This window comes from Hemiscyllium ocellatum, chromosome 6 (genome assembly GCF_020745735.1).
Source record: "Hemiscyllium ocellatum isolate sHemOce1 chromosome 6, sHemOce1.pat.X.cur, whole genome shotgun sequence".
NCBI classification, from domain to species: domain Eukaryota; kingdom Metazoa; phylum Chordata; class Chondrichthyes; order Orectolobiformes; family Hemiscylliidae; genus Hemiscyllium; species Hemiscyllium ocellatum.
The window spans coordinates 23,787,275-23,813,399 of record NC_083406.1 but is presented as its reverse complement, the minus strand read 5'-3'; the positions used below and the strand labels follow the sequence as shown (position 1 = coordinate 23,813,399).

Genomic DNA, 26,125 nt, shown 5'->3' with positions numbered 1-26,125 from the left:
AATTAATCCCACCAGGGTGACCTTTATCTGCCCAACTGTTGTTTCCTCTCTCTCTCTCTCTCTCTCTCTCTCTCTATATGGGCTCCATCTCTCCCGTCGTTTACTCCTCTCCCCTCCGCCCACCTCTGCCTGCCACCTCCTACCCCATCTTTTGCATAAATACCAACCTTTTCTTAATTGCAATCAGTTCTGAGGCAAGTCCCAAAACATTAACTAGCAATTTTTGTGTTTGTTATTCATTCTTGCACAACCTGTCTGCTGTCCTCCAACACCATTGGACCATCCTATCATCATCATCCAGCCACTTGTATTCATTTCAAATATTACTGAATGATCATCAGTTCATATTAGGGTGCCCCTGAACCACCGTCTGACTAACTCCATACAGCTCTCCAACATCCCTCCCATCCACCCCTGGTCCCTGTCCCCTTTTTACAGGCTAAAGCCCAGCTGATTCATACTGAAAGGGAAGAACAAACTCAAGTAGGGTCACACAGCAAACATTGCTGAAAATGTGTTGCTGGTTAAAGCACAGCAGGTTAGGCAGCATCCAAGGAATAGGAAATTCGACGTTTCGGGCATAAGCCCTTCATCAGGAATGGCTTATGAAGGGCTTATGCCCGAAACGTCGAATTTCCTATTTCTTGGATGCTGCCTAACCTGCTGTGCTTTAACCAGCAACACATTTTCAGCTGTGATCTCCAGCATCTGCAGACCTCATTTTTTACCCTCACACAGCAAACATGGCCAAGTTTTATTTTCATCTGTTTTAATTCTAATTAAAGGCTTAGAAGTGTATTCATTTTCCTTTATAAGAGACAACAGTCGATAACTAGTAGAAAGTTATGTGGCAACAATGCAGGCAATTCTTTTGCCTACAATTTTGAGTATCATAAAGCTTTCTCATTTCATTTCCTTTACTTCCAGAATGTGCACACGAATAGCGAGGATATTACTATTGCTTATTCACAAGATTACAAGCTTAGGTACAAATTTAAGGTCATCTGACTATATGTATGGCTGCTTGCACCTACCCCTTCATTCAATATGCTTTGTAACATACATTAAAGCACACAATGTTTAAATACCTGGTGAGTTGGTAAGTCTTTGTGGGGAGAGAGAAATTCAGAATTCACTTTATAAGTCAAGGGGATTACAGTCAAACTGTAAGTAGTTAACCCTCAACTAGAGGGTTAACAGTTTTACACAGCAGTGAAAACAAAGGAGTAAATGGAAACTCTGTGGAAAATAGGACGGATCAAAGACATTTGGATGGATAATGGTGCAAGAGAGAAGTGAATGGCAAGGAGTTAAGTAAAGAACCAAAATATAGATCCAATGGAACTGTCATGGTAACAGAAGACCAGCATCTGTAGTCATAAACGAAATGATGGGAGAGTTTATTACCCAAAGTTATTGCAATAAATGTTAAATTTTGAAAGCTGTAAATTGTTTAATTGAAACATAGTTAGCTGTTTGTACCTTGCACCAAATAATACAGTAAAATTTAGAGGAAGAAATGGAAGCTGTTTATCAGCAAAATACTGAAATACAGGAAATGTGGAATGGCATAGAGCAATGAAAGGCAACCAACCTATGCTTACATTATACTTTGGGCAGTGGGATCACAGTGAGATCTATCTGCAGCTAGATAGAGTCTTCTTTCATTGTAAATATTTGTGTAGTTTAACTAAACCTGGCTTTTAAGCTTAAAAGCTCTTATTTTCAGTCACAAATTGTACTGTGGATATCTCTTAATTATGTTTTCCCATTTCAGTTCCTTTACTCCCAGGATGTGCGCACAAATACTGAAGACATTATTGCTGCTTGTTCACAGGATTACATGTTTCGATATAAATTTAAGGACATCTGACCATACATATGAATCCTTGTGTCACGCAGTTGTCCTTTTTTTTCTAAAAGCTGTTCCTTGGCTCAAGGAGACTCTGTCCTTGATTTTTTTTCTGAGGGACAATAAACCGGGCTGTGCTCCGAACAGTCTGGTTTGGTACAGCGATGAAAAGGACTTTGAGAGGCCTTTTGTTTTTATGTAAGCAGATGAGACTGAGGCCAAAGTGGTCATTCTTTCACAGTGACCTGTGTAAAGAGGTGGGAGTGCTCAGATGAGCTGAGCTGAGCAGTTTTATTTCAGCCTTGAACTGATTGGAAGTTCAACAGGGAGTGTGTCAAAACTCACTCTCTTTTCTGCCCTTCAATTTCAACCTGTAAGCATGTGTTCCATTTATGCTGGGTTTTAAAGGGATTGTTGTGCATATTTGGAACAGCATAATTAAGTCTAGTTGGATAGGTTGAGTTCTGTAGGGGTTCTTGATTCTGTTCTTTTGTGTTTCATTGTCTAATTTTGTGAATAAATGTTTGTTTTAAATTCTAGTAAGCAACCTAGCTAGCATACTCTGGGTAATGTACACTGTACACTTACTGAAAGAAATTGCAAAGTTATGGTCTTGGGCTGCCTGCTTAAGAATGTTTTGAGTGGCCTGGCCTAGTCCATAACAGACTGGGGGCTCTTCCAGGATTTTAAACAGCGAGTGGTAGGTGCTAGTGTCATTTTCACTGGTGTTACTTTGGTTGGGTAGACAAGGCTTTGGATCGTTCTGGTCCTTTCAATCACCAAAAGTTTTCTGGAAGTGGATGTGGTGACTTTGGAAGGTTTTGCAAAACATGAATAAGACCAAGTTGCAAGAATAAGCAGAGAAGCTGGAATTGGAACTGCCTGCTTCTGTGAGGAAAGGAGAGATAATTACAGCAGTAGCTCAGCATTTAAACTTGCTGGAGAGACCATCAGAATCTACACAGATGGCAAGAATTCAATTGCAAATGAAACAGCTTGAGTTAGAGCTGAAAGATAAGGAAAGGGCAGCAAAAATGAAGCCGTTTGAGTTTCGATTAGAAGCAGAAGAGAGGCAAAAAGAGAGCGCAGCAGAACTGAGAGAAAAACAGAGCAGCATAAAAGAAGGAAAATGAGAGAGCAGAGAGAAAAAAGTGTTGAACTTCAAAAACTGACACTTAAAAAGGAAAGTTAGCTTAAACACTGGAGATAAAGGCTGAGGGTAGGCTTCGTGAGGAAGAGAGTGAGGAGGAGCAAACCCCTGGTAGTCAGAAGCTCAGTGAGAAACTGTTTGTATGTTCAAGCATTGCCGAAATATGATAAGAAGAACATGGAAACTTTTTTCATCTTATTTGAAAAGGTGCCTAACCAAATGCAGTGGCCAGTGGCGCAGTGTGAGTTGTGTTGATCCTAAGAAAACATGTAGGTAGGGCTAGTGAGGTATTTACATCCCTATCAGAGGAAGTATCTGGGGAGTATATGGAGGTGAAAAAAGCCATTTCAACTCCTTGCACCAAAAGCCTAAAGACAATGTTTCAGGAATCTAAGGAAGGTCCCTGGTCAAACCTATCTCGAGTTTGAAAGGATCAAACAGATTAATTTCGATAGATGGATAAGAGCTTTAAAAATCAAGCAAACCTATGATGCCCTTAGAGAGATAATTATTTTGGAGGAATTCAAAAATTCACTGCCTGAAATGATGCAAGCTCATGTGGAAGAGCAGACAGTTAAAACAGCCAGGTTAGCAGCTGAAGTGACTGATGATTATGAGCTGGTCCATAAAACACGGTTTGGTTTTCAGAATCAATTTCAGTCCATGAGGAATAGAAACTGGGGCAAAGAGAAATCCTCACGTGGAAAGGGAAAGGTAGACCTCAGTGAAGATCATAGGGAGAGTTCACCACAGGTAATAAAGAAACCATTGAGGGGGACAAAGAAGTTAAAAAGTTCTGGTGTTTTCATTGTAATAAAATGGGCCACACAAAATCACAGTGTTGTTGAGCGAGGAGAAAGCCAAGTATAGGAAAACTAGACAAGCCTGGAAGTTTTGTTGGACTAGTAACAAAAAGCACAAGGGAAGTTAGACAACTGCCTCAGAGTGTACAAGATGATCAGAGTTTGATTAAGGAGCAACTATAGATCTGCTTAAAAAAATGTACATGCAAGGGTCAAGTTTATTCACAGATGTCAGGAGTGGCAGGTAAGGAGGTTACAATATGAAGGGACACAGGATCCTCTTAGTCTGTAATGCTGAAGGATGAGGAGATATGCACACCTGAGAGACTATTGCTAGAGAAGGTACTGGCAACAGGAATTCATGCTGAGACAAAAAGTGCTCAGTTATGTAGTGAAGCTAGAGAGTCTAGAGAAGAGTGGAGAACTTGTGGTAGGAGTATTGGACAAACTCTCAGCTTCAGAAATACAATTTGTCCTTGCAAATAATATAGCTGGTTCACCAGTAGAAGTGCTGACTACTCTAGTTGAAAAGCCAGTGGAGACACAGGCAACTAAAGAATATTTATCCAAGACTTTTCCCTGATTGTGTGATCATAAGATCACAGAGGCACAAGTTGAAGCAGATGAGACACAGATAAGCTAGCTGACATAGAGTTATCCAAAACCTCCTTTGATCAGACAAGTGGAACAGAGAAAGGGCAAATATGTAAACATGCCAGTATCTTTAGCTCTACTAAACTGATTAAATTACAGCAGAAAGATAAGGAATTAAAACAGTTATATCAAAAGGCATTGACAAAGAAAGAAAGTGAATGCATTCCTGTGTTTTAATGAGGAAATGGAGGCCATCACACATTCAAGCAGATGAGAATGGGCAGAGATTCATCACCTTGTTTTGCCAGTAGGGTATAGAAAGGAGGTGCTGTGAGTGGCGCATGAGCTATCATTTGGAGGTCATTTAGGTGTGAGGAAAACACAGGCTAAAATACAAAGGCATTTTTACTGGCCTGAACTACATAAAGATGTAGTTGAATTTTGCCAGACATGTCATACATATCAGCTAATCAGAAAACCACAGGCAGTAATAAAATGTACACCATTAATTCCTATTCCAGCATTTGAGGAACCTTTCACAAGAGTCTTCATTGATTGCGTAAGTCCCCTACCTCAAACATAAAGTGGGAATAAATATTTAACAATAATGGATGTGTCGATTAGATTTCCAGAGGCAATCCCATTATGCACCATCACAGCAAAAAAGGGTTGTAGAAGAATTACTTAAATTTTTTACTAGATACAGAGTGCCAATAGAGATCCAGATCAAGGATCAGACTTCACATCCAAACTATTCAAGGAGGTTATGGATAACTTGGAAATAAAGCAATTCAAATCGACTGCGCACTATCCGGAATTGCAGGGACCACCAGAGAAATGGCATCAAACATGAAAGACCATGTTGAGGGCTTATGGTCAGGATTATCCAGATGTTTGGGATAAGGGAGTTCCATTTGTACATTTTGCAATCAGAGATGCACCGAATGAATTGACCAAATTCAGTCCATTTGAATTAGTCTTTGGGCTTGAAGTGAGAGGACCATTAAAACTGATTAAGGAGAAATTAATAAGTCAGAATTCAGAGACAACCCATTTGAACTTTGTGTCAAATTTTAGAGAACAATTAAATAGAGCTGGAGAGTTGGCTAGACGGCGTTTAAAAGTATCACAACATATAATGAGACAGGAAGTGGATAAGAAACCATAAATTCACAATATTGAATTGAGGATAAGGTATTGATGTTATTTCCAGTAACAGATGAGCCTATAAAAGCAAGGTTTAGTGGACTGTAACAAATTGAGAAGAAATTGAGTGAGGTGAACTACTTGATAAGGATTCCAAAAGAAATCTCACAGAGTGTGTCATGTGAATATGCTCAAAAGGTATTCTGACAGGGAAGGAAAGCACGAGGCGAAGGTGTTAATGATTATAGCACAGAAGGAAGAACAAAGTTCAGAGGATTCTGAATTGGACATTCCTCAAATCAAATTGGGATAGTGAGGGAGTTGTCAAAAATTGGGGTAAATTATTGAGTTACCTTCCAAGAAAATCAAAATGATGTAAAAGAATTAGTACTATCACATGGGGAGATATGCAGAAATAAATTGGGAAGTACTAACCTAATTGCACATGGTGTAGAGATAGGAGATGCTGTTCTGATTAAGCAACATCCTTATAGGCATAACCCTCTGAAATTGGCATAGGTTCAGATGGAGATAGAATGCATGCTCCATGATGGCATAATCAAAGTGAGTTACAGTGACTGGAGTTCACCTAGCGTCACAGTGCCAAAGCCAGATGGTAGCGAACGGTTATATGTGAACTATCTCAAAGTCAATGCAGTTACAAAGACTGACGCATATCCAATTCCACGGTTGGAGGACTGTGTTGAAAAAGTGGGACAAGCAACTTACATTTCTAAGTTGGACTTGCTCAGAGGCTACTAGCAAGTACCTCTGTCAGAGAGAGCAAAGGTGATTTCGGCTTTCATAACACCAAAAGGACTATATCAGTTTAAAGTCATGCCATTTGGTATGAAAATCACTCCAGCCACATTTCAGAGACTGACTAGATTACCCTATTGTGTGGTGAATATTGATGACCTGGTGATTTTTAGTCATCATGGAAGGAACATTTACAGCGTTTATTGGACTTGTTTGATCAATTTCAGAGGTGGTAAACCTAGGTAAAAATGAATTTGCCAAAACCCAATCACCTTCCTGCCATGTTATTGGACCTGGACAAATGGCCTCTCGGGATGCAAAAATGAAAGTAATTGCGGAATTTCCCTCACCGTCAACTGAAAAAGCAGCACTCTGGTTCCTGGGGTTGAGTGGTTTTACTGGAAGTTTGTGCCGAACTTGAGCAGTGTGGCTGCTCCACTCACCCAATTGTTAAAAAAGGGCAAGAAGTTTCAGTGGAAAAAGGCATTTGACGGCCTAAAAACTATGTTAACTGCCTCAGTATTAGTCACACTGGATTACACAAAGTCTTTCAAGGTGGCCATCAATGCCAGTGATGTGGGTGTTGGTGTGGTGCACCTGCAGGAGGATGACGAGGGAATAGAAAGATCCATTGGGTATTTTTCCAGGAAATTGAATGTTCATCAACAGAAATTTTCAACACTGGAGAAAGAGACTTTAAGCTTGGTGTTGGCATTAGAACATTTCAGTGTTTATCTTACCTGCAATGCATCTGAGACCATTGTATACACTAATCATAACTCATTGACATTTGTGGAAAAATTTAAGGACAAAAATGCCAGACTGTTTAGATGGAGCTTGTTGTTGCAGCCATTCAGTTTGACAATTGTGCACGTGGCAGGTCGTGAAACATGATTGCTGATGCGTTATTGCGACGCGAATGAGATACAGGGGCAATCGATGGCAGGTGTGCCGTGGCCTGAATTTGCATGTGTGCATGTTTACGGTTAGTACAGTGTATATGTGTGTTTAGACTACTAATGGGTTTTGAAGGGTTAAAAATGAAGCCATCTTTTGGCGTTGATAGTTCATTTTTTTAAAGGCGGGATGTGTCACAAAACTAGTCCCTTGGTTCTAAAAACTGTTCCTTGGTTCAAGGAGACTCTGTCCTTGATTTTTTTCAGGCAGGCAATAAACCGGGCCGGGCTCCAATCAGTCTGGTTTCGTACAGAGATGAAAAGGATTTTGAGAGGCCATTTGTTAATATGTAAACAGATGGGACTTCAGGCCAAAGTGGGCAAAGAAGTGACCCATATAAAGAGAGAGGAATGCTCATCTCTCTAGCTGAGCTGAGCTGAGCAGTTTTAGTTCAGTCTTGAATTGGTTGGAAGTTCAACAGGGAGTATGTGGAATCTGTCTCTCTGCTGCCCTTCAGCTTCAACCTGGAAGTATGTGTTCCATTTATACCGGGTTTTAAAGGGAGTTTGCTTATTGGGACTGTTGTGTATATTCTGAACAGCATAATTAAGTCTAGTTGGATAGGTTAAGTTCTGTAGGGGTTCCTTGTTGTGTTATTTCTGTTTTGTTGCGTAATTTTGTGAATAAATGTCTGTTTTAAACTCTAGTAGTCAACCTAGCTGGCTTACTCTGGGTATTGTTCACTGTACACTTACTACAACAAATTGCAAAGTTATGGTCTGGGGCTGCCGGCTTAAGAATGTTTTGAGTGGTCTGGCCTAATCCATAGCACTTGCATCTACCCTCTGCCCAACATGTTATGTTATGATCTTCTGCTTCAACTCCAATTGCCTTCCTATGTCCCAGATCCCATAGCCACAAGGAGAAAGCAGAACTATGTCCATAGATTTATTTGTTTATGACAAAGCTGCTGTTTGTCTGTGCACCAATATCTACTCTTTACACAAGTTTATTAATCTAAAATATATTCCTTGGTCAGCATAAAGAAACTCAACTGGTGGAGGGGCAATCATAGAATCTCTTAGAAGTTCCAAAGGTAATAGATATGAGGTGTATCTGAGAACAGATAAATAGCAATTACTATTCTGATAATGGAAAGGCATAAGGTAAAAGCTACAGGCAAGTTGACCTGATAACAATATTATGTCAAATATTCCAGGGTGTAACATGATATTTTGAGTATTCACTCAAAAATCACTCAGACAACAGAAGTAATCTTGTCATAATCAAAATACTTTTGGAAACAATAGGTCATGGCTCATTAATCTACTGAAAGTCTTTTGAAGAGAGAACTAAACCAATGAATGAAACACATTGGGGAATATGATTTGAGTGAAATTTTCAGATGGCATCTGATCAATTTGGTATACGTGAGATTTTCAAAGAAGTTTGTGGCTCATGATCTGAAAGGCACATTGACAAGCTGGAATATCTATTAAAAAGCAAAAGGTGTTCACAAATGCAAAACCAGAATGTATTGTCTGAAGATCAGTGACTAATAGAATCCTGAGGAGATCCATTCTGAGTGTCTGCTGTTTATATCATCTTGAAGTGAGAAGGATGCTTCAAGAAGCTGTGTAATATTTGTTAACACAAAGCTGAGTTTTCAGTTAACTTGTTTATGAGAGATTGATTATGTGTAAAAGGGATTTGGGCAAATTAAGTGTGTGGACTAAAGCAGAGAAAATTAATTTTATTGCTGCTAAGTTTATATTAATGCACATTGAACTTGGAAATTAACAGTAATAATGGAGAGTGAGAATTGAGAAGGTTATGTGTACTGACTTTTGATAGTATCTGATCAAAAATGTGTGGGTAACCAGATTAACTGGGCAATTAGATCAACCTCAGATATTTGGTTATAAGTGAAAGCAAATTATGTTAACCTCAGTATAACTTTTTGCAAGACTACTTTCAGTATGGTTTCTACATACTAACTTGGGACACTTGGTAGTTATCTTTTAATTGTTTTTAAAGTCTTGTTAATTAACTAGGGATTCATATGTGTTTCTATCTATGTGGTTGTTGAGGTAGGAGGTATTTGTAATGTTTAACTCCCTGAAGAAAAGATGTAAAGATTGGCTCCAGTTCTCTCCTCAATGATTGGTTTTATAGAATATATCAACACTGATGCAAGGAGTCATGTCTAACTTGGATGATTTCAAATTCAGACCACAAGCTGTAGAGACATCTCAAAGAACAAAACGTTTTTTCATTTAAAGAAAAATATTTAAAAAGCACATGATTCAAATTTTAAAGATCATGGGAATCATGAATAAAATGAATATCTTCAGGACATTTTTGATGAACTGTCCAGACAGAATTTGGACACAGGAATGCAAGCTTGATTGTTTTGTGTAGGGTGGTCTTTATTTTTGAAGGGGAGAGTCCTTGTGGAAGGGAAGTTAGATTTTCAACATAAGTAATTCATGCTGACTTTATTGTTTTTAAAAGAGAGCTGTACAATTGCATCTTTAACAGTCAGGGTGATGGTTGGAAAGGTAAATAATAGAAATAATTTATTATGAAATATAAGGAAGATATGTGTTCATACACTGATGGGGACTAAAAATGATTTTCTGAAGCGTGTAATTGATCAGAATTAAAATTGTGGATTTTATCATGAAGCTAAAATTATACAAATGTCCTGAATTGTTACCTAGCCTGGGGATTACAAAACATCATGAACACTTGCATTTCTAACATATTTTAAAAGTACCTACTGATGCACTTGAAGTGTCATAACCAACAAGGCTATGGACACAGAGCTGGTAAGTGGTATTTGATTGACTAGCTACTTGATGATCAGTGTAGGAACAGCACGCTGAACTGCCTCAATTTGTGATGCAAATGTCTCTATAGGTATGATCTCTGAGGTTTATCTGTAACTCACTTCCATTAGCAGACTGAATGCCCTGCAAGAAAGTCTAATATTAGTCAGATGTTTTTGGTCTGTCATAGGAAGGGATAGGGGGATGGCGGTGGGGTGAATGATTACAGGGAAGATGACTGATTTGACTGATTGCTCATATGCAAGTAAGTTTCATAAGCAAAAGATGTTTCTGGCTGTTGTGTACAGGAGAGGTTGAGATTCTGTTGGGTAAAACCATATAAGTTGATACATATGCTGCAGACCCCATTCCAATATTGTGTTTCTAAAAGGCACAAAATAGCATATCTACTTTGAGGACAAAAGTGAACCATTTTAGATTACCTCGCTATTTAGGAAGGAGCCATGAAAAATGAGAGTTCTACCAGAGGTCACAGTCTATTGGAGCATGTTAAAGCGATGGAGTATTGTGGTGTGTGAAAGCAAAATCCAGAACTATCTGGGAAGTAAATTGCATTTGGAGGAGGGGTACAACATTATAACAATAGCCACAGAATTGCTGATTATTATTCTTGTAACTGTCTCCACACAGCTACATTTCATGGATTGCTTTGTTAAATCGTAGAAACAATACTGCAAAATTTATTGATTCCGTCCCTATGGAAAATTAAAGGCATTTAGATGCCTCATTAAATAAATAATGAAGCTTTTTTGGAAATTGCCTATTGACCAACATACCGCAAATGACTGATTAAATTCTGCATGAAAATCAGCACTGTGAGGATCCTGGAATCTCATTAAAGTGAAAGATGGGCATGCTAGGATTTAACTACTCAAGGTTTCACCAATGTGTTGATTCATTGAAAAGCATACTTCGTAACCTAAACAGAAGTGTGCAATAAATAACTGACTGTGGTCATTTTATTACCACGGCATTTCATAAGAGTTGTTCCCTGACACCATATGTGGCTGTAATGATAGATTTGATTAAGTAACATTTTTTAAAAATACGGAATAGAGAGAATTTAATTTTCTTTGTGAATATATATCTTAAACTGCAACTGTTGGTGATATAAACAGGACTGCTGCATAAAAAGAGGAGAAAGTGAGGACTGCAGATGCTGGAGACCAGAGCTGAAAATGTGTTGCTGGAAAAGCACAGCAGGTCAGGCAGCATCCAAGGAGCAGGAGAATTGACGTTTCGGGCATGAGCTGAAGAAGGGCTCATGCCCGAAACGTCGATTTTCCTGCTCCTTGGATGCTGCCTGACCTACTGTGCTTTTCCAGCAACACATTTTCAGTGCTGCATAAAAAGAGAAAAGAATTACTGTTTTAGACATCAAATATTCTCTTCAACAAGTATAGTTTTTGAAGCATTTAGTGATTTTGAAAAGAAAAAGATCAAAATGTAAAGTTAATTATCTGGTATTTGTACACAGCATAACAGAAATATGCCATTTGGTCCAAATGGTCAATACTGGTGTCAATGCGACAAATGAGATTCCTCCCACATGAATTCACTTCATCCTATCATCATACCTGTTTCCTTCTAGTACTTACGTCTTCATCTTAAATGCAACTTTCAACATAACTGCATTCATGCTACTCCTTTCAGCTATTCTATTCTCACCACACTCGCAATGAAGAATTTGCTCCTGAACTGGATTTATAAAATGCTTTAACCTCTAGTTTTGGACTCCAATGTGGATTGATTGAAGTTGCCATCCCTGCCATTTATCTAGGGGACTGACATAGAAATACAACATTATGTGTCCCTAAGTCCACTGATCTATGAACAACGTCAATAGTGGGCAGTATGGATAATGACTGACTGCTCCCTCTCCAACACAAACCTTGTAAATGCATTGGGTGGTCAAGCATTTTAAATATTGTGCTTAATTACTACATATACCAGCTATGTAAAGGAAATATGTGTTAGACATGACTATTCTTTTACAAATGCTGGAGACACATGGTATTCAGAGTGGCTTCTAATGCTTTTAAAATGCAACCCTCCCAGGTATTTGCTGACAGTAATGCTTTGACAGCAGATAAACAACCGATCGAAATGTCAAAAAGAAAACAGAGTAATGGAATATTGCACACATATAAGTGCACCAATAAACTGTATAGGGACCAAAGACAGTGTTGAAACTCTCGGAGAAGCTTGTCACATGCACAATGACATTAAACCCGACTTTACTGAGGGAGCAAACCACCACAAATAGAAGCTGACAAGTGTAATTTAACTGAAGACAGAACAAAACATGGCAAATTACAGAGCCTGCCTTCAACCACCAGTCAAACTGCTACAAATAAAGACAGAAAACGAGCTTGAAACATTGCAAATACAAAGCAGATCTGACCAGACTCACCACCACAGCTACAGAAGCAATTAGCAATCTGTAAAAGAAAAAGAAATGCATTTTGTTATGACTCCAGTCGAAGTTATTCTTGAACAAGTTGGATGCCAGACTGATACCTGGCTTCATGCTTCATTTTGTTTTGGTATTAATAGTGATCTCTCACTGAAACGTGAGTATGTAAGACTGCAGATTTTGCTTTAACAATAAAACAGAAGTTTAGTAACAAAAGAATTAAGATCAAATAGAATAAACCAAACTATCTACTTATAGCACAAATTCAAAGATTTTATGCACTTAGTAAAGGTATAATCCTATAACTCCCGAAAAAAAATTTCTTTATAAATTGGGGAAAAAAAAAGTGTAGTACTCAAAAGAAACCCGTGGTACAATACCAAAACATTCACCTTGTTTCGTACCAAAAACACTAAAATCCCTGTCCATAGCAACTTGATAGGTTTAGGTGACTTGTAAAGAATAGAACTTACACAAAATTTCTTCCCGGGGCTAATAATGCGCCTGCACTTAAGATTACTCAGCTTCTGATAATCTCTTTATTACTTTATATGAAAACCTCTGCTCTGGGACAAATACTCTCTTCTCTCAGATAATTTAGTTGCACTGTATCCTACCCTTCACAGGAGCACTGGTCAATCCAGCCATCTTCATGGAAAGGTATCACAGGATATCTTTCAACATTCAAAACTCAACGTTAAACTAAAAAAAAACTCTGTCTCTAGTCTATATGTTTCCTTTAAGCATAAAAACCCATTCCTGACCTTCTAAACTGGAGTTTATTTATCTTGTTTGGTTGTATAATGTACGTAAAAGCCCATTAATTCGAAAGCTGAGCCTCAAAAAAACTGTTTTAAGTAAATCGCTGTAGCTACAGAAATAATAAACTTATTAAGTTCAGACACACATTAGTAACACAAAACCAAAATCCAAAAATTACAATAATGAAATACATATGAATCACACTTTTTCTAACAGTTGCGCATGCCAAAAAACTTTACAAACAAATGAATTATTTTAAAACTTTTTTTGTGGAAATGGAGCAGCCAATTTGCACATAGTAAGCTCTCAAACAGCTGTCTGCTAATTACTGCATAATCTTGTGGTGTTTCTTAAGGGATTAACTCTGGATAGGTTAGCACATCGTACTTACCTGAAAGCACTTCACATGAGGTTTAATCAGACAAAACGGTGCATCAAACCAGATAAAGGATTTTGTGATTTTATGTATATTACAAGTTGTTCGGCTTTAACGCTCATTTTGTCAACGTAAATCCGCTGTCACGTGATTGACAAATTGGAGACATTGTTTCTAAAGGGCAAACTTTCAAAATGTGTGTTGGCTATAATGTGATTACATCACCAAACACTTTAAAAGCTGTTTCTAAAGCATGATCTTTCTATAATGGTGGGCTGCACAAGAATGCACCCATTGTGTTATAGAAGATCTGACTGCATGTGCAAAAGTTCAAAATTAATGGAACACAAAGGTCTCAGAGGGTTGTAAGGAGGCGAAAAAATGGGGGCAGGGTCAAGGTCGTGAAGGAATTTGAAACATGAATGAGTTGTTAGGGCATGAAATACTATAGTGACAACAGAGGCAAAATGCAGATGTGGATTTCAGTTGCTGGAGTCAAACTTAAATCAGAAAGTGCCGTAGAAAGTCAGCTAGACTGGTAGCAGGTGTGGAAAGGGCAAGAGTGAATGTTTGTATCCATATTTCTTCTTCAGAACACTAACTATTACAGCTAATATGATGCATGACCCATCTCTGATGTAACAATAGCATGATAAGCAAAAAGACTAGGTCAGATGTCAACAATATGTACCAGCCTAAATGATAGAATGACATTGTTTATATCTAGATTACAACTCAACAATCATAAAAAGTTTTAAAAAATGCTTAAAACATGTCTTCCAAAACATTCACACCAGCACAGTCACACTAATAGGAATGTAATGGACTGATACATTTTTTAAACAATAACGTGAAGATGTCATTTAAATTACAATCCAACAGATTGGGAGCAAAGTGGAAAAGAACACAGAAACAAAAACCTCAGTAAGCTGAAATGTTAACTCTTTTTTTCTCTCTCTGCAGTAGCTGCCAGACCTGCTGAGTGTTTGCAGCATTTTCTGTTCTAATATCAAAAAAAATCAACTTTGCTAATTTATTATTGAGAATGCTGGATATCTGAAAGAGCAAAAAAACATAAAATGCTACAGAATTGACATTCAGATTGATGAGAGTTCAGTTGGTTAACCATCAAGTTACAAATTTCAAGCACGCGGTAGGTTATTGAATTAAAGTCCAGCTCCAGAACTTTGTCCGCCAGCAAAGTGTATTTTGAGTTTGGATGCTCATCTGAAACATTTTCCATTCTTTGGATTTGTGAAGTAAATCATTTTGCATATGGAAAAGCATCCCAAAATTTTACAAAAAAATGATGAACGGTTGTGGTCATTACTCTTCGGTAGATGGTGTCAAAATACCATGTTTCCATTATCACAAATGTCATATTGCTTTGGAAGTCCTTTGCTGGCTCTAAAGCATTTTGGAAACTCACAGTATCATTAAAATAAAGCAAACAACCAGATCTTTACTACCTGGTAGTTTGAGTTTGGAAATTTCTCTGCTCAGCAGACCTACCTCAGTTTGAAGCAGCTGTTCACACAAAACCCATGCTCAGTTATGGGATAGAATTATGGCAACTGACCTCAGAAGCAAACCCCAGGTTACCACGGTGGGGGGGGGGGGGGGGGGTGGGTGAACACTGAGGTGTACTTGTTAGAAGGCCTGCTTTGATTCTTTAGAACTTTTCCTGGTTATAATAAAAGTAGTCAGGCCCTGCAACATTCAATCTCATGTTCTTTACCCAACACCCCATGGTCCCCCCTACGATTCATAAATGGATTAACTCTGCGGGAGTCTTATTTTGACAGCTGAAGAGAAAAGTTGACACTGTTTCATTGACATCTTTATGTGGTTATGTTATTCTTTGTTGTAAGATTTATTGACAATGTCCCAATGATTATTTGTGCAAGATTAAGATGTATGAGATGTGTGAAGTTTTTTTTCCCCATTGATACCTCAGTTGGTTGCTTGTTTTGAAGCTTCTTTTAGGTTCTAGAAACACCTGTTTCTACAAAATAATATCAATGAGTGTTTTTTTTTCTAAATAGTTTCACACTTTCCATTATTATTCCAGGGTTTGTTAGTTCTGTTTGTAATGTATACTAGGTGAATGGGCATGGAAGGACCATGGCTTGGCAAGGAGGATCATGGGGAACATGACCAAGATCTTTTAACCTTATCTTTGAGTGGTGTTGGATCTCAGTTTCTGTTTCATGACACCTCTGAAATCTGTTAACCATAAATTATAGAAAAGCTGGTTGAACGCCAGGAAAATTGCAGGCAACTAAGAGATGTCTATTCTGCAATGCAGCCGGCCAGGTTGGTAATCCAGGCTCCGGTTAGGGATCTGTGCCTTTATCCCACGCCACCAAACACTGGGTGTCTGGTAATGGGGATGGGAATTCCAGAATCAGACACAGCCTGCCATTTTAATAGCTCCAGTGTCTTGCTGACTTAATGAAAATTCAGCTCAAAGTTCAAATGGTTGATTCGCTCTTTTTAAATTAATAATTCTCAACCCCTCAAGTGTGCTTAGGGAGATATTTTAAGTAAGCAACTGGAGTGTTTTCTACCTTAAAAGAGCTATATTATGGCAATATGTTGTATTGCCTGCTGTCCTTCTTACCATTCCACCAAGCAACATTAAATTCCTTTTCACAACTGTCAATCTACTTTGTGACAAAATAAAAAGCTTATTCCACATGCTCACTTATGACATGCTCCCTAACTAGAAAAGAACATGCAGTACAGTTAACCTGCCTTGACAGCCTTGGCAACTGATTGCCGAGTTTATAGTTGAATACTCAGTCAAGTTATGGGAGCTAACATAATTAATGATAAATGTGGCTGGTGGTTTGTCTTATTGGTGACAGTGGTTGACAATCCCACTCTTTGCATATACGTCATGTGTCTCCAAGCTATCCTTGTACTTGAATATTCATCTGAGAATGAATAAGCAATGTTTTACCACAGTAGATGTTCTGCCCTTTAACAAATACAAATCAGTTTCTTTCTAGTTTGTTGGTGAGAGCAGTTGGTTTACTATCTATATATATTGATCATTTTGCTAACTTGGCAATAATCTCACTACAGCTTTAAAGCAATGTGTTCCAATTTTTCGAAATGGTTCCCTCCAGTCAGGTAATGTGAAAGGCAAAAAAATTCTAGAAATGTCCACTGCTCTCAGATGTCATATTAATCGGTTTGCATATATGCAAAATCTACTTCTGTAACTGGACTGTAAAGATATGCCAACATTAGAACAATGTTGACATATCCTCAATGTAAGAAAAATAATCATGATTAACCACAGTGATATTGTGCCAATACTACATCCTAAGACCGCTCAGAAAAATTTCTGAAGTTTCAACTGATGAAACCTTTGATTAATGCAGCATTAAATTTGTTCTAACCTAGATCAGGTTACCTTCTCTGGTTAATCAGGTAATCTTGGAAATAATGTGATTTGACATATTTGGAGCCTTGGTGATGATAATTGTAATCTTAAAACAGAAGTTGATTTTGAAAGTTTGGATTGTGGATGAAACAGCTGGTTTGCTGAGTTGCATGTCATTACTAGAGTGCTGCTGCTCTGAAGTTGTGACAAGCCTCAGTCCTGTGCTTACTGTCTCGTTTTGGTTTCTGGTCCAACAATGCCTCAATCTTAAGACTTAGAGCCTATTTTCCAAATCTTGCAAGTCTCTCCTTAACTTGCAGCCATACAACATTTTAAGGACACTTTGGTCTTCTAAATTGGTCACATCCCTAATTTTCAGACTCCCTGATTAACAACATAGTCCTAAGCGCTAGAATTTCCTGACTAAGCCTATAAACCTAATTGTAACTTCACCTAAATTCTAATCCTGAACTTAACCCTAGCTCTCTCTGCATATTGCTGATGCTTTATCAAACCCAACCCTTTGTGGTCCTGATATCTCATTATGTGAGCCAGTATCAAATATTGTTTGACGATGTTTCTGTGAACTTCACTAATTTATCTCCTTAACCTAAGGTTCTCATCTCTGGAAATAATCTTGTGTAACCTGTTATGTATTCTATTGCTTCACCCTCATCATCAAGTGTAGTGCTGAGAATTGGTCAGAATATACCATTTGAAGTCAAACTTATACAGTTTCAGTGTAATCTTCCTGCTTTTGTATTTTATGTCACTGTTATTCAAGTCTAAGCTACTGTGCACTTTATTAATCACTGTCGCCACCTATCCTGCCACCTCAAATGACTTACACATTGGTCTTTCGGCTCCTGCTTATCCTTTCGAGTGGTATCCTTTAATTTATACAGTTTCTCCATGTTCTTTCGATCATAAATATATCATTTCAGATTCCTCAGCAGACTTTCAGCAGCTTCCCCAGTGCTAAAGTTAAACTGCGCATTTCTTTATAAACTTTTTTGAAGAAGGACATAACATTTGCAGTTCTCTAGTTCTCTGGCCTCACATCTGTGTCCAGGTCCAAAGCCCTGCATTTTCCAATCTCACTTCCTGCAATGTCCTTGAATGCATCTCATCTGGTCCTAATGTCCTGTTAACTCTAAGCACCGGCAGCTAATTCAAAATGTCTTTATTGACAGTATTGAGCCCTCTCTTGCCTGAGGTTCCTCCTCTATCACCGTGGCCTGAGTAACATCTGATAGACAAATAAAAACCGAAAGAACTGTGAATGCTGAAAATCAGAAACAAAAACAGAAAATGCTGGAAAAGCTCAGCAGGTTTGGCAGCATTTGTGAAGAGAAATCAAATTTAGCATTTCAGGTCTGGTGACCTGAAGAAGGCTCACAGGAACCGAAATGTTAACTTTGATTTCTCTTCATAGATGCTGCTAGACATACTGAGCTTTTCCAGAAACTTCTGTTTCTGATCGACAGATGCCTAACCCCATATGGAAATCCTCGTTTTGGCTGTTTATAAACCCTACCCCTCCTTCTACCACCATTTTTATGTGCCTACAGAAGATCTTTCAAATCACCTTTATTTTAGATGCCAAAACCTTCTTATTAATATTTCCTCTTTGCTTCGCTTATTTGCATTTTCACTTTCCTTCTGAACATTTTGTTCTTGGCTTTGATCTTATTTATGTTTACGACTTGACACCTCTCATAAGTACACATTTCCTTCCATATCTTTTATTCTCTCTCCATTTTCATCCAGGGGATTCTGGATCTGTTGTTCCAATTCTCCCTTTTGAAGGAATATATTTTGACCGTATACAAACCAGTTCTTCTTTAAAGTTAGCCCATTGTTCAGCTACAGTTTTTCCTGCCAATCTTTGGCTCTGTTCTCTCTGGCCCAGCTCACTTCTGGCCCCATTGGTGCTGGTTCTCTCCTGGTTAGTTATTTTTACTCTGGCTTGCCCATTATACTTTTCTACCGCCATTCTTAGCCTTGTGATAGGAGGATTACTGTCCTCTAAATGTCCCTTCATTGACACTTGGTCTGTTTGGCCCACCTTATTCTTAAGAACCAAGCTTCACAGTGCTTCCTTTCTTGTTGAACTGATCACGCACTGCTGGAGGAAATTCTCATGAACACAACCTTTGAACGCTTGTCCTTCTCTGCCCTTAACATTACCACAACACAGTCTATATTTGGGAATTAAAATCCCTTTATGTAACCACACTGTAATGTTTCCACTTCTCTGTAATTTCCTTGCAGATTTATTTCTTTGCATCTTTTCCACGAGTTGTTAACTACACTGAGAAATATAATTGAATCCCCCTTATTGCTGAGCTCTAGCCAGACTTATTCTGCCCCCTAGCCCTCCAAGACATCCTACTTCACCAGTACTGCAATGTTTTCCTCAACCCTCATCCTTTTCTTTCTTTTCTATCTTTCCTGAGCATGCAGTACTTTGTTTATGCTGTTATTAAACTCCAGTAATCTCTTCCATCCTCTTACAGGGTTAGTACAAAACCTGCCTGACAACAGTAGCAAAATGTCCCAAAATAATTCAGTTCCAGCTCTGTTCAGGTGCAACACATCTGACTTAGACAGTTACCATCTGCTCCAGAGCTTATCCCAATGGCCCAGGAATTGGAAGCTTTCCCTCCTGCACTATCTTTACTGAACTAACACTCTTTGATACATAACGGTCTGGATTTTGAAGTGGTGGCGATAACAGAATTGTCAGCGTTTGTCTTCATTACTCCGCCACCGTTGTAAGCAACTCCTGGAGTGCGTGTATATCCATAGAATGACACAGAAATTCAGAAGTTGTTGTCAGTGAATCTATATGCGTACTGAATGTGCACTGTTGAGGCACAAGCAAACTGCAATCAATGGATAGCAATTCTATTGATGAGAACATCCATCCTGTCGCTGTTTGTCTCTCTGTGAAAACCCTTGAAAAGTTTACACCTTGTTAGATGAGGGTTTGTAACTGTGTACAAATTTCATGATTAATGCTAACCGCCCTCACTGCTTGGAGATGCTAATTTTGCATTAGGGGAATGTTGAGATTGTTCATAATAATCCAAAAATATGACCTCAATTTACATCCTGTTGTATTGTGTTATAATGACAAATTAGTTAATAAAGCAAGAAATTTGTTAACTTTCACATCAGGACACTTTAAAGGTACCCTTTATCCAAACAAACTGCAAGATTAAAAACAAAAATATGAAGTGAGCATTGAACACTCAATAAATGAAGAATAAAAAATGGTCTCCATATATTATCCATCCGTTACAATTTTCTGAATTTCATAGCATGCCACAAGACATTGTGTGACCAAATAAGAATGTGGATAAGATCAGACTCTATCCAGTGAGATGTCTTTTAATAATAAACTCCTTGGGAGTTTTGTTACCAAGTTAAGGGCATTGTTTAAATTCAAATTGTTATTGATTTCTTTGATTTTTTAAAAATCTGATATTTTCTGGATGGAAGCCAAGCTGTTGTTGAATGTAATTATTTGGGCTGGATGATACATTGGGTTATCAAGTTATCAAATTTTTCCTGGAACCTGGATTTAAATGTAACCTGAATTGGAGTATAGAGGCAGAATAGAAAGTCATTACACTCCAGTCCATCTTCTTCTTTCATTGAGAATTGGTAGGATAACCGTATTTTCTTTCTTTGCCACTTACAAGGACATTAACTATAGTTATTTAGGAGATATTAATACAGTTCCTGGTTGCCTCAGTTTAGAATAAAAAAAACTACCCATTAAATTAACATTAAATTGACAATGTCATTCATAACCCACAAGGATGATTGGTGTGAAAAATACAAGCAGTATTTCTGCCAACAGAAAAAAAAGTCACAAGTTCAGAATTCAGCTGCAAATAATTGACAATTACCACTTTAACTTCCTCAAGGAAGCCACTTGACCTTTGCAAATGACTTTTCTTTCCACTCCGCACAGGCGGAAAGCAGACGAAAATGGTGTCCACAGTAGCTAAACTGCAGAAGGTTAAATTCTCCACGTTGGCTATGCAAATGCTTGTGAAACATTTCACAAGGTTACAAAGAATATTCCTGGCCACGAATCCCAAAATGCACACTAGTGAGGGTCACCGATGTGGCTGGGACGTCATTGTTGTAAAAGTCAACAAAATTTCCAAAGTAGCACGAACAACCGAGGACTGTCAAAAGCGCATCAATGACTTAAGACTTGGTGCTCGACAAAAAGTCGCTTTTAACAAAAAGAGAGGGACAGTCCAGCACAGAGATGTGGCAAAACAGAAAGTCCTAACATGGGAGGAAGAAAAAGTGGCCCCGATAGTCCACCTTGTGGAACATGGACCTGAAGCGTCCTCTGACTCAAGTGATTCTGGTGAGTGTTGCATTGTTTTATCAAACCCATCATTGCTTGCGGCAGATATCACAGCCTCAGCTATTAACATTAAGCATGCATTGCAATGATTATGTATGTGAGCCCTTCAAAGCATATCTAAATGTCTTGCTGTATAATGAATTGCCAGCTTTCTTGTATTCGAAGCCAAGAATACAAAGCCTGTATTTGTACAAATCCTTTGTACAGGCTTGCAAAGCGTTATTGTGAACTAATCCTTCAAATTACACAAAGTCCATCATCAAGTAAGCCAAGGTCCTGTCTTTTTATCTTCCCAGGTGATTGTTGCACCTCAAAACCCTTGAGATCAGAGCAACAACAAACCACTGTGGTCATGGAGGAGGAGAAGATGCCAACCCAGCATCAGGAGCCTAGAGTAGCCATGGAAGGTGCTGACAAGGTACAACAAGGTTCATATGGGGAACAGAAAGAAGACTGTACAGGTGGGCAATGGAAAGCAGCAGCTTACATGAAAGTGCCACCCTCAGAGAAATCAGAGCAAGGAGGGACATGTCAGCCAGAAGCAACAGGTGCTATGAATTCCTCTTTTCCATCACACACTCAAAGTGCACATGGTGAGGAGCTTTGTCCCATATGTCGTAGGTTAGATACACTTGTGAGCACTGTGCAACGTGGGTTCAACCACATACATAGGGACATAAACACATTACAAAATGCCTCTCAGTACCGTGGAGCCCGTTTGTCCCAGAATGTCATGTCTCTGATTGGTGCAATGCACACTCTTGTGAGACTCCATCATTTTTCCACATTGCCACGCAGAGATGTGGCTATTCAGACCTCCATCATGCTGACTGGAAGGCATCTGGGGGAAAATGTTGGAGCTGCATCTAGTGACACAACAACTGTATCAAGTGATAATGTAACTACCCTCAATAACACCCCACCTACATCCAGTGACACTGTAGTGGCATCCAATGAAACTGGAGTTGCATCCAGTGACACTGGGGTTACGTCAAATGACACAGTGATCGAAGTGTCAGTTGATCCTGATGGGGATTCTGCAGAGAGTATGTCCATTGAGGAGTCCTCTCAAAATTCTTCAGACAGTGATTGGTAAAATCAGTTGAAAATAAAGGGTACGTGGAGTTGACGGTGCGTATGTAGCTATTTGAACATACATACACTTAGATTTTGGGTTATACATTTTACCTAGTTTCACCCATTTAGACAATAGCTTATTGGATTCAAATAATTCCTGCATGCAAGTTTTTAACATTGGGACTTAGTATAAGGGTTGCAGTTTGGTAATAAGTAGAACATCATTTAAAATGCATATAATATAAAATTTAGATGCACTAGCTTAACATGTCTAATATTATGTGGAATTCTGTGAAAATGTTTTCCACTTCCACAATTATTAATGTTGTTTGTAATAAAAGAAAACCATCTATCATTACCTGTGTTGTTTTGTTGTTCAGAACCAAGGTTTTGTACTCGTTTTTTCCATCTTTTCATCGTTATATGTGTTGTGTATGGAATAAACATTTTATATCAGTCTCTCTTTGTCCTGTGCCTGCTTCAGCCCATGATGCTTATCCCTTGCTTTCCTATTTCGTCTTAAATTTTACACATGAGCTGCCAAGTGGCAAAGCAGCCTGAGGTATCTAGAGTTATTGGTCTTGTCCAATTGTCTTTCGTCCTCTGCCTCTTGCCCCACTTATGTTATTAACAATGCGTGCAATTTGGATTTTGCAGTTTCACAGATTCATGATCGTATGTTTGCAGAGGTATATTTTAAAATTATGCTCTATCACATAGCATAGTGAGAAAGCTGCATTGATATGGTTTGAGTTTAGACACAAAAACATAAAATGTGTGAACCCAAGTTTCTTCTCGTTATAGATAATTTATATTTTTAAATGTTCCTAAGTATATTTAATTCCCCAGTTATTATGCTTGGCAAATTAGTCTTTCATTATGCTCCAAAATGAGGCTTGTCATGCATATACACAGACTCCAGTTCATATCAGGAGTTCTACATGTTGATTAACATTTATACCCAACATATGGATAATAGGCTTTAAAATATACATGTATAATTAAGAAAAACACAACTGATTCTGTTTGCTACATGACCTTATCATTCTAAGAATTATGCTATGTGCTGGTTTCAGCATCTCTTGTATAGTGCTGCTTGAGTTAATTTCAGTACCCAAGCTCTGGTCTCCATATATAGCTTTCGTCTCCATAATACAAAACACGAGGAGAAACAAAGGAGGCTCAGTTAAAATATTCATGGCTATTAATGAAACTGGGAGGTCATAACTATCAGGAAGGTCTGATGCTCTTTTTATCAGAAATGAGACAGATAGGGGTTGCCTATAGAAATCTTTATAATTCGGAAGCGGTTTGATGGGGGGAGATGGGAAGAAGATGTTTTGGCTTTTGGGAGTGCCCGTAACTCTGGGTTATAAAATAGTCACTAATATATCCAATATAGAATTTCAGAGATTTTCTTATCAAAAGAGTGGTGAGAATGTGACATTTTTCCACATGGAGTTGGAGTAGTTGAGATGAATATTACAGGTACCTTGTGAAAGAAGTTTAATTAGTTAATGAGGGAGAAAGAAATAGAGGAACGTTTTGATAAGGTATGATAGGTAAGATGGGGAGGAGAGATACGTGTTACATAATATCTTGTAAAAATTAGTTATATCAAGTAACCTGTCTTTGTGCAGTAGATTCTGTTTAATTCAACTGCACGTTGTCATCTTTTCCAGCAGTTTTCTATTAATGGTAACAACTAGTCTGATTGTGGCTGTTTATATTACGAAAAATTAAAAAAATAACAAATTACTCTGCTTAGTGAAACATAGTTCCAGGACAAGAGGAAAGATTTCTCCACCAATTCTAACTGAGAAGACATGGTTCTCTAATAATTCATTACTTGGGTGAATTTTGAGACTAGGCGAAAGTGAGGACTGTAGATGCTGGAGATTAGAGTCAAGAATGTGGTGCTGGAAAAACACAACAGATCAGGCATCATCTGAGGAGCAGGAGAATCAATGGTTTGGGCAAAAGCCCTTCATGCGGCCTTTGAGGAATGAGGATTGTGAGACTGTCTTGCAAGATTTAGCAAGGGATATCCCAAATCACAGTCACACAAGTACAACTCCAAGGAGTTTGCTGTTCAATCTCCAAAAAACACACTTACTTCATAAAAGGTTGTGATTCTGTCTTCTTCCACTTGGGATGGAATTTATTTTCTATTCAAACCTGTTTATCCTAAACTTTAGGGAATGCTTGATGTTCCCCTTGACTTGATAATTGAAGCAATGTTTGAGTGCCCAATACGTGTTTCCTGCATCTTAATAGGCAGAAAAAAAAGATTAGTTTGTACTTATTTCAAAACAATTACATTCTATTTGTGGTGCTTTTAGGTTAAGGGTTATGTCACCATAATCTTACCAGACCAGAGGGCCATTTTCTAATTAGCGAGCGATGACTTGTGGTAGTTTAACCTGAGGGTCACCATGCCTCAGGTGAGTGGAGAGCTTGAAAGTAGAATCCTTAATGGGGCAATTGGATCTTAAAAGTTGGTAACTGATTACTCTTGATCTTTTTAGTACAATCTTCACAATATGAAATGCTTTGGGAATCTCATTGGTAATGTAGGACTCGGACTCAGCTGGAATGTCACAGAAGAGGAAAGATAATTAAGTAAATGATTTTAGTTCATCTTTAAAAAAGTTATTGAATCCCTCCAGAGCCATAGAATCCCTACAGTGTGGAAACAGGCCCTTCAGCCCAACAAGCCCATCCAGACCCATTCCCCTACCCTATTATTCTACATTTACCCCTGACTAATGCACCTAACCTTCACATCCCTGAACACTATGGGAAATTTAGCATGGCCAATCACCTAACTTGCACATCTTTGGATACCTTGCAGCTTCTGGTTTGCAATATATGTCTCAGTGGCGACAATGCGGGTATCGTCTTGATGTGCATACTGGACAAAGTTGTGGTGGTTTGTTACAAGCTCTTTAAAGTTCAGCTTGAAAGATACTGAGATTTTAATTCCTGTGATATTTCATAACATCCAACAATTCATATATTTTAACACCTTTGACATGATAAAGCATCCGAACTCACTTCACAACGGTGTAAGCAGCCAAAGGTTGACACCCAGCCAAAGAAAAATACATTAGGACAGGAGCTAACAGAATGAATGAGAAGTGAAAAGATTAATTCCAGAGTTTGGTGAAGCAAAATAAGTCTGGTTGCACAAGAGAGTGGAGTTGGAAGAGCACAGAATTCTGAGAGAAAACTGTTATCAGATTAAGAATCACCTTGAGAATCAAAATAGATAAGCACTGTCAAATAGCTGCTCTGTTTCCAGATTCAAAGGCTGGCAAACTTTCCGACTATGGTCTTTAACTACAGCTTCTGCTGATTTATCCAGTTTTGTTTTACTGCTTTCTCCTTCATGGTCATTGAGGTTTTTAAATACATGAAAGTGCACATTCGCTCGCTGTGCTCATGTGAGCTCAAAATGGCGTGAGAGAACAGTGGCCAAACCATGTGATGTACAATACCTTCATATGGCGTTGTACCTGTCAGTCATACAAATACTTTTCAATGTGAATCTCGTAGTTAACAACTGGGGAGAGAGCATATATTTACACTCCTGTCTGGCTCCACAGTCATCTGCTCGGGATCACTGAGTTCGGAACAGTGATCCATCTT

At 38.4% G+C, this 26,125-nt stretch overlaps 1 protein-coding gene across 3 annotated transcripts in view; it reads left to right on the top strand.

The window, feature by feature from the left end:
• Positions 1 to 26,125, top strand: part of LOC132816388 (protocadherin-9) — a 734,589-nt gene that overhangs the window by 476,489 nt on the left and 231,975 nt on the right. Inside the window, exon 3 of one of the 3 annotated variants that reach the window (XM_060825876.1) lies at positions 21,694 to 22,688. The exons of the other annotated variants lie outside the window; for them this stretch is intronic. Within the exon in view, the coding sequence (XP_060681859.1) occupies positions 21,694 to 22,493 (800 nt within the window). The 3' untranslated portion in view covers positions 22,494 to 22,688. Of the gene's footprint in view, positions 1 to 21,693; positions 22,689 to 26,125 lie in introns of those variants that run through there. 3 annotated transcript variants of the gene reach the window in all.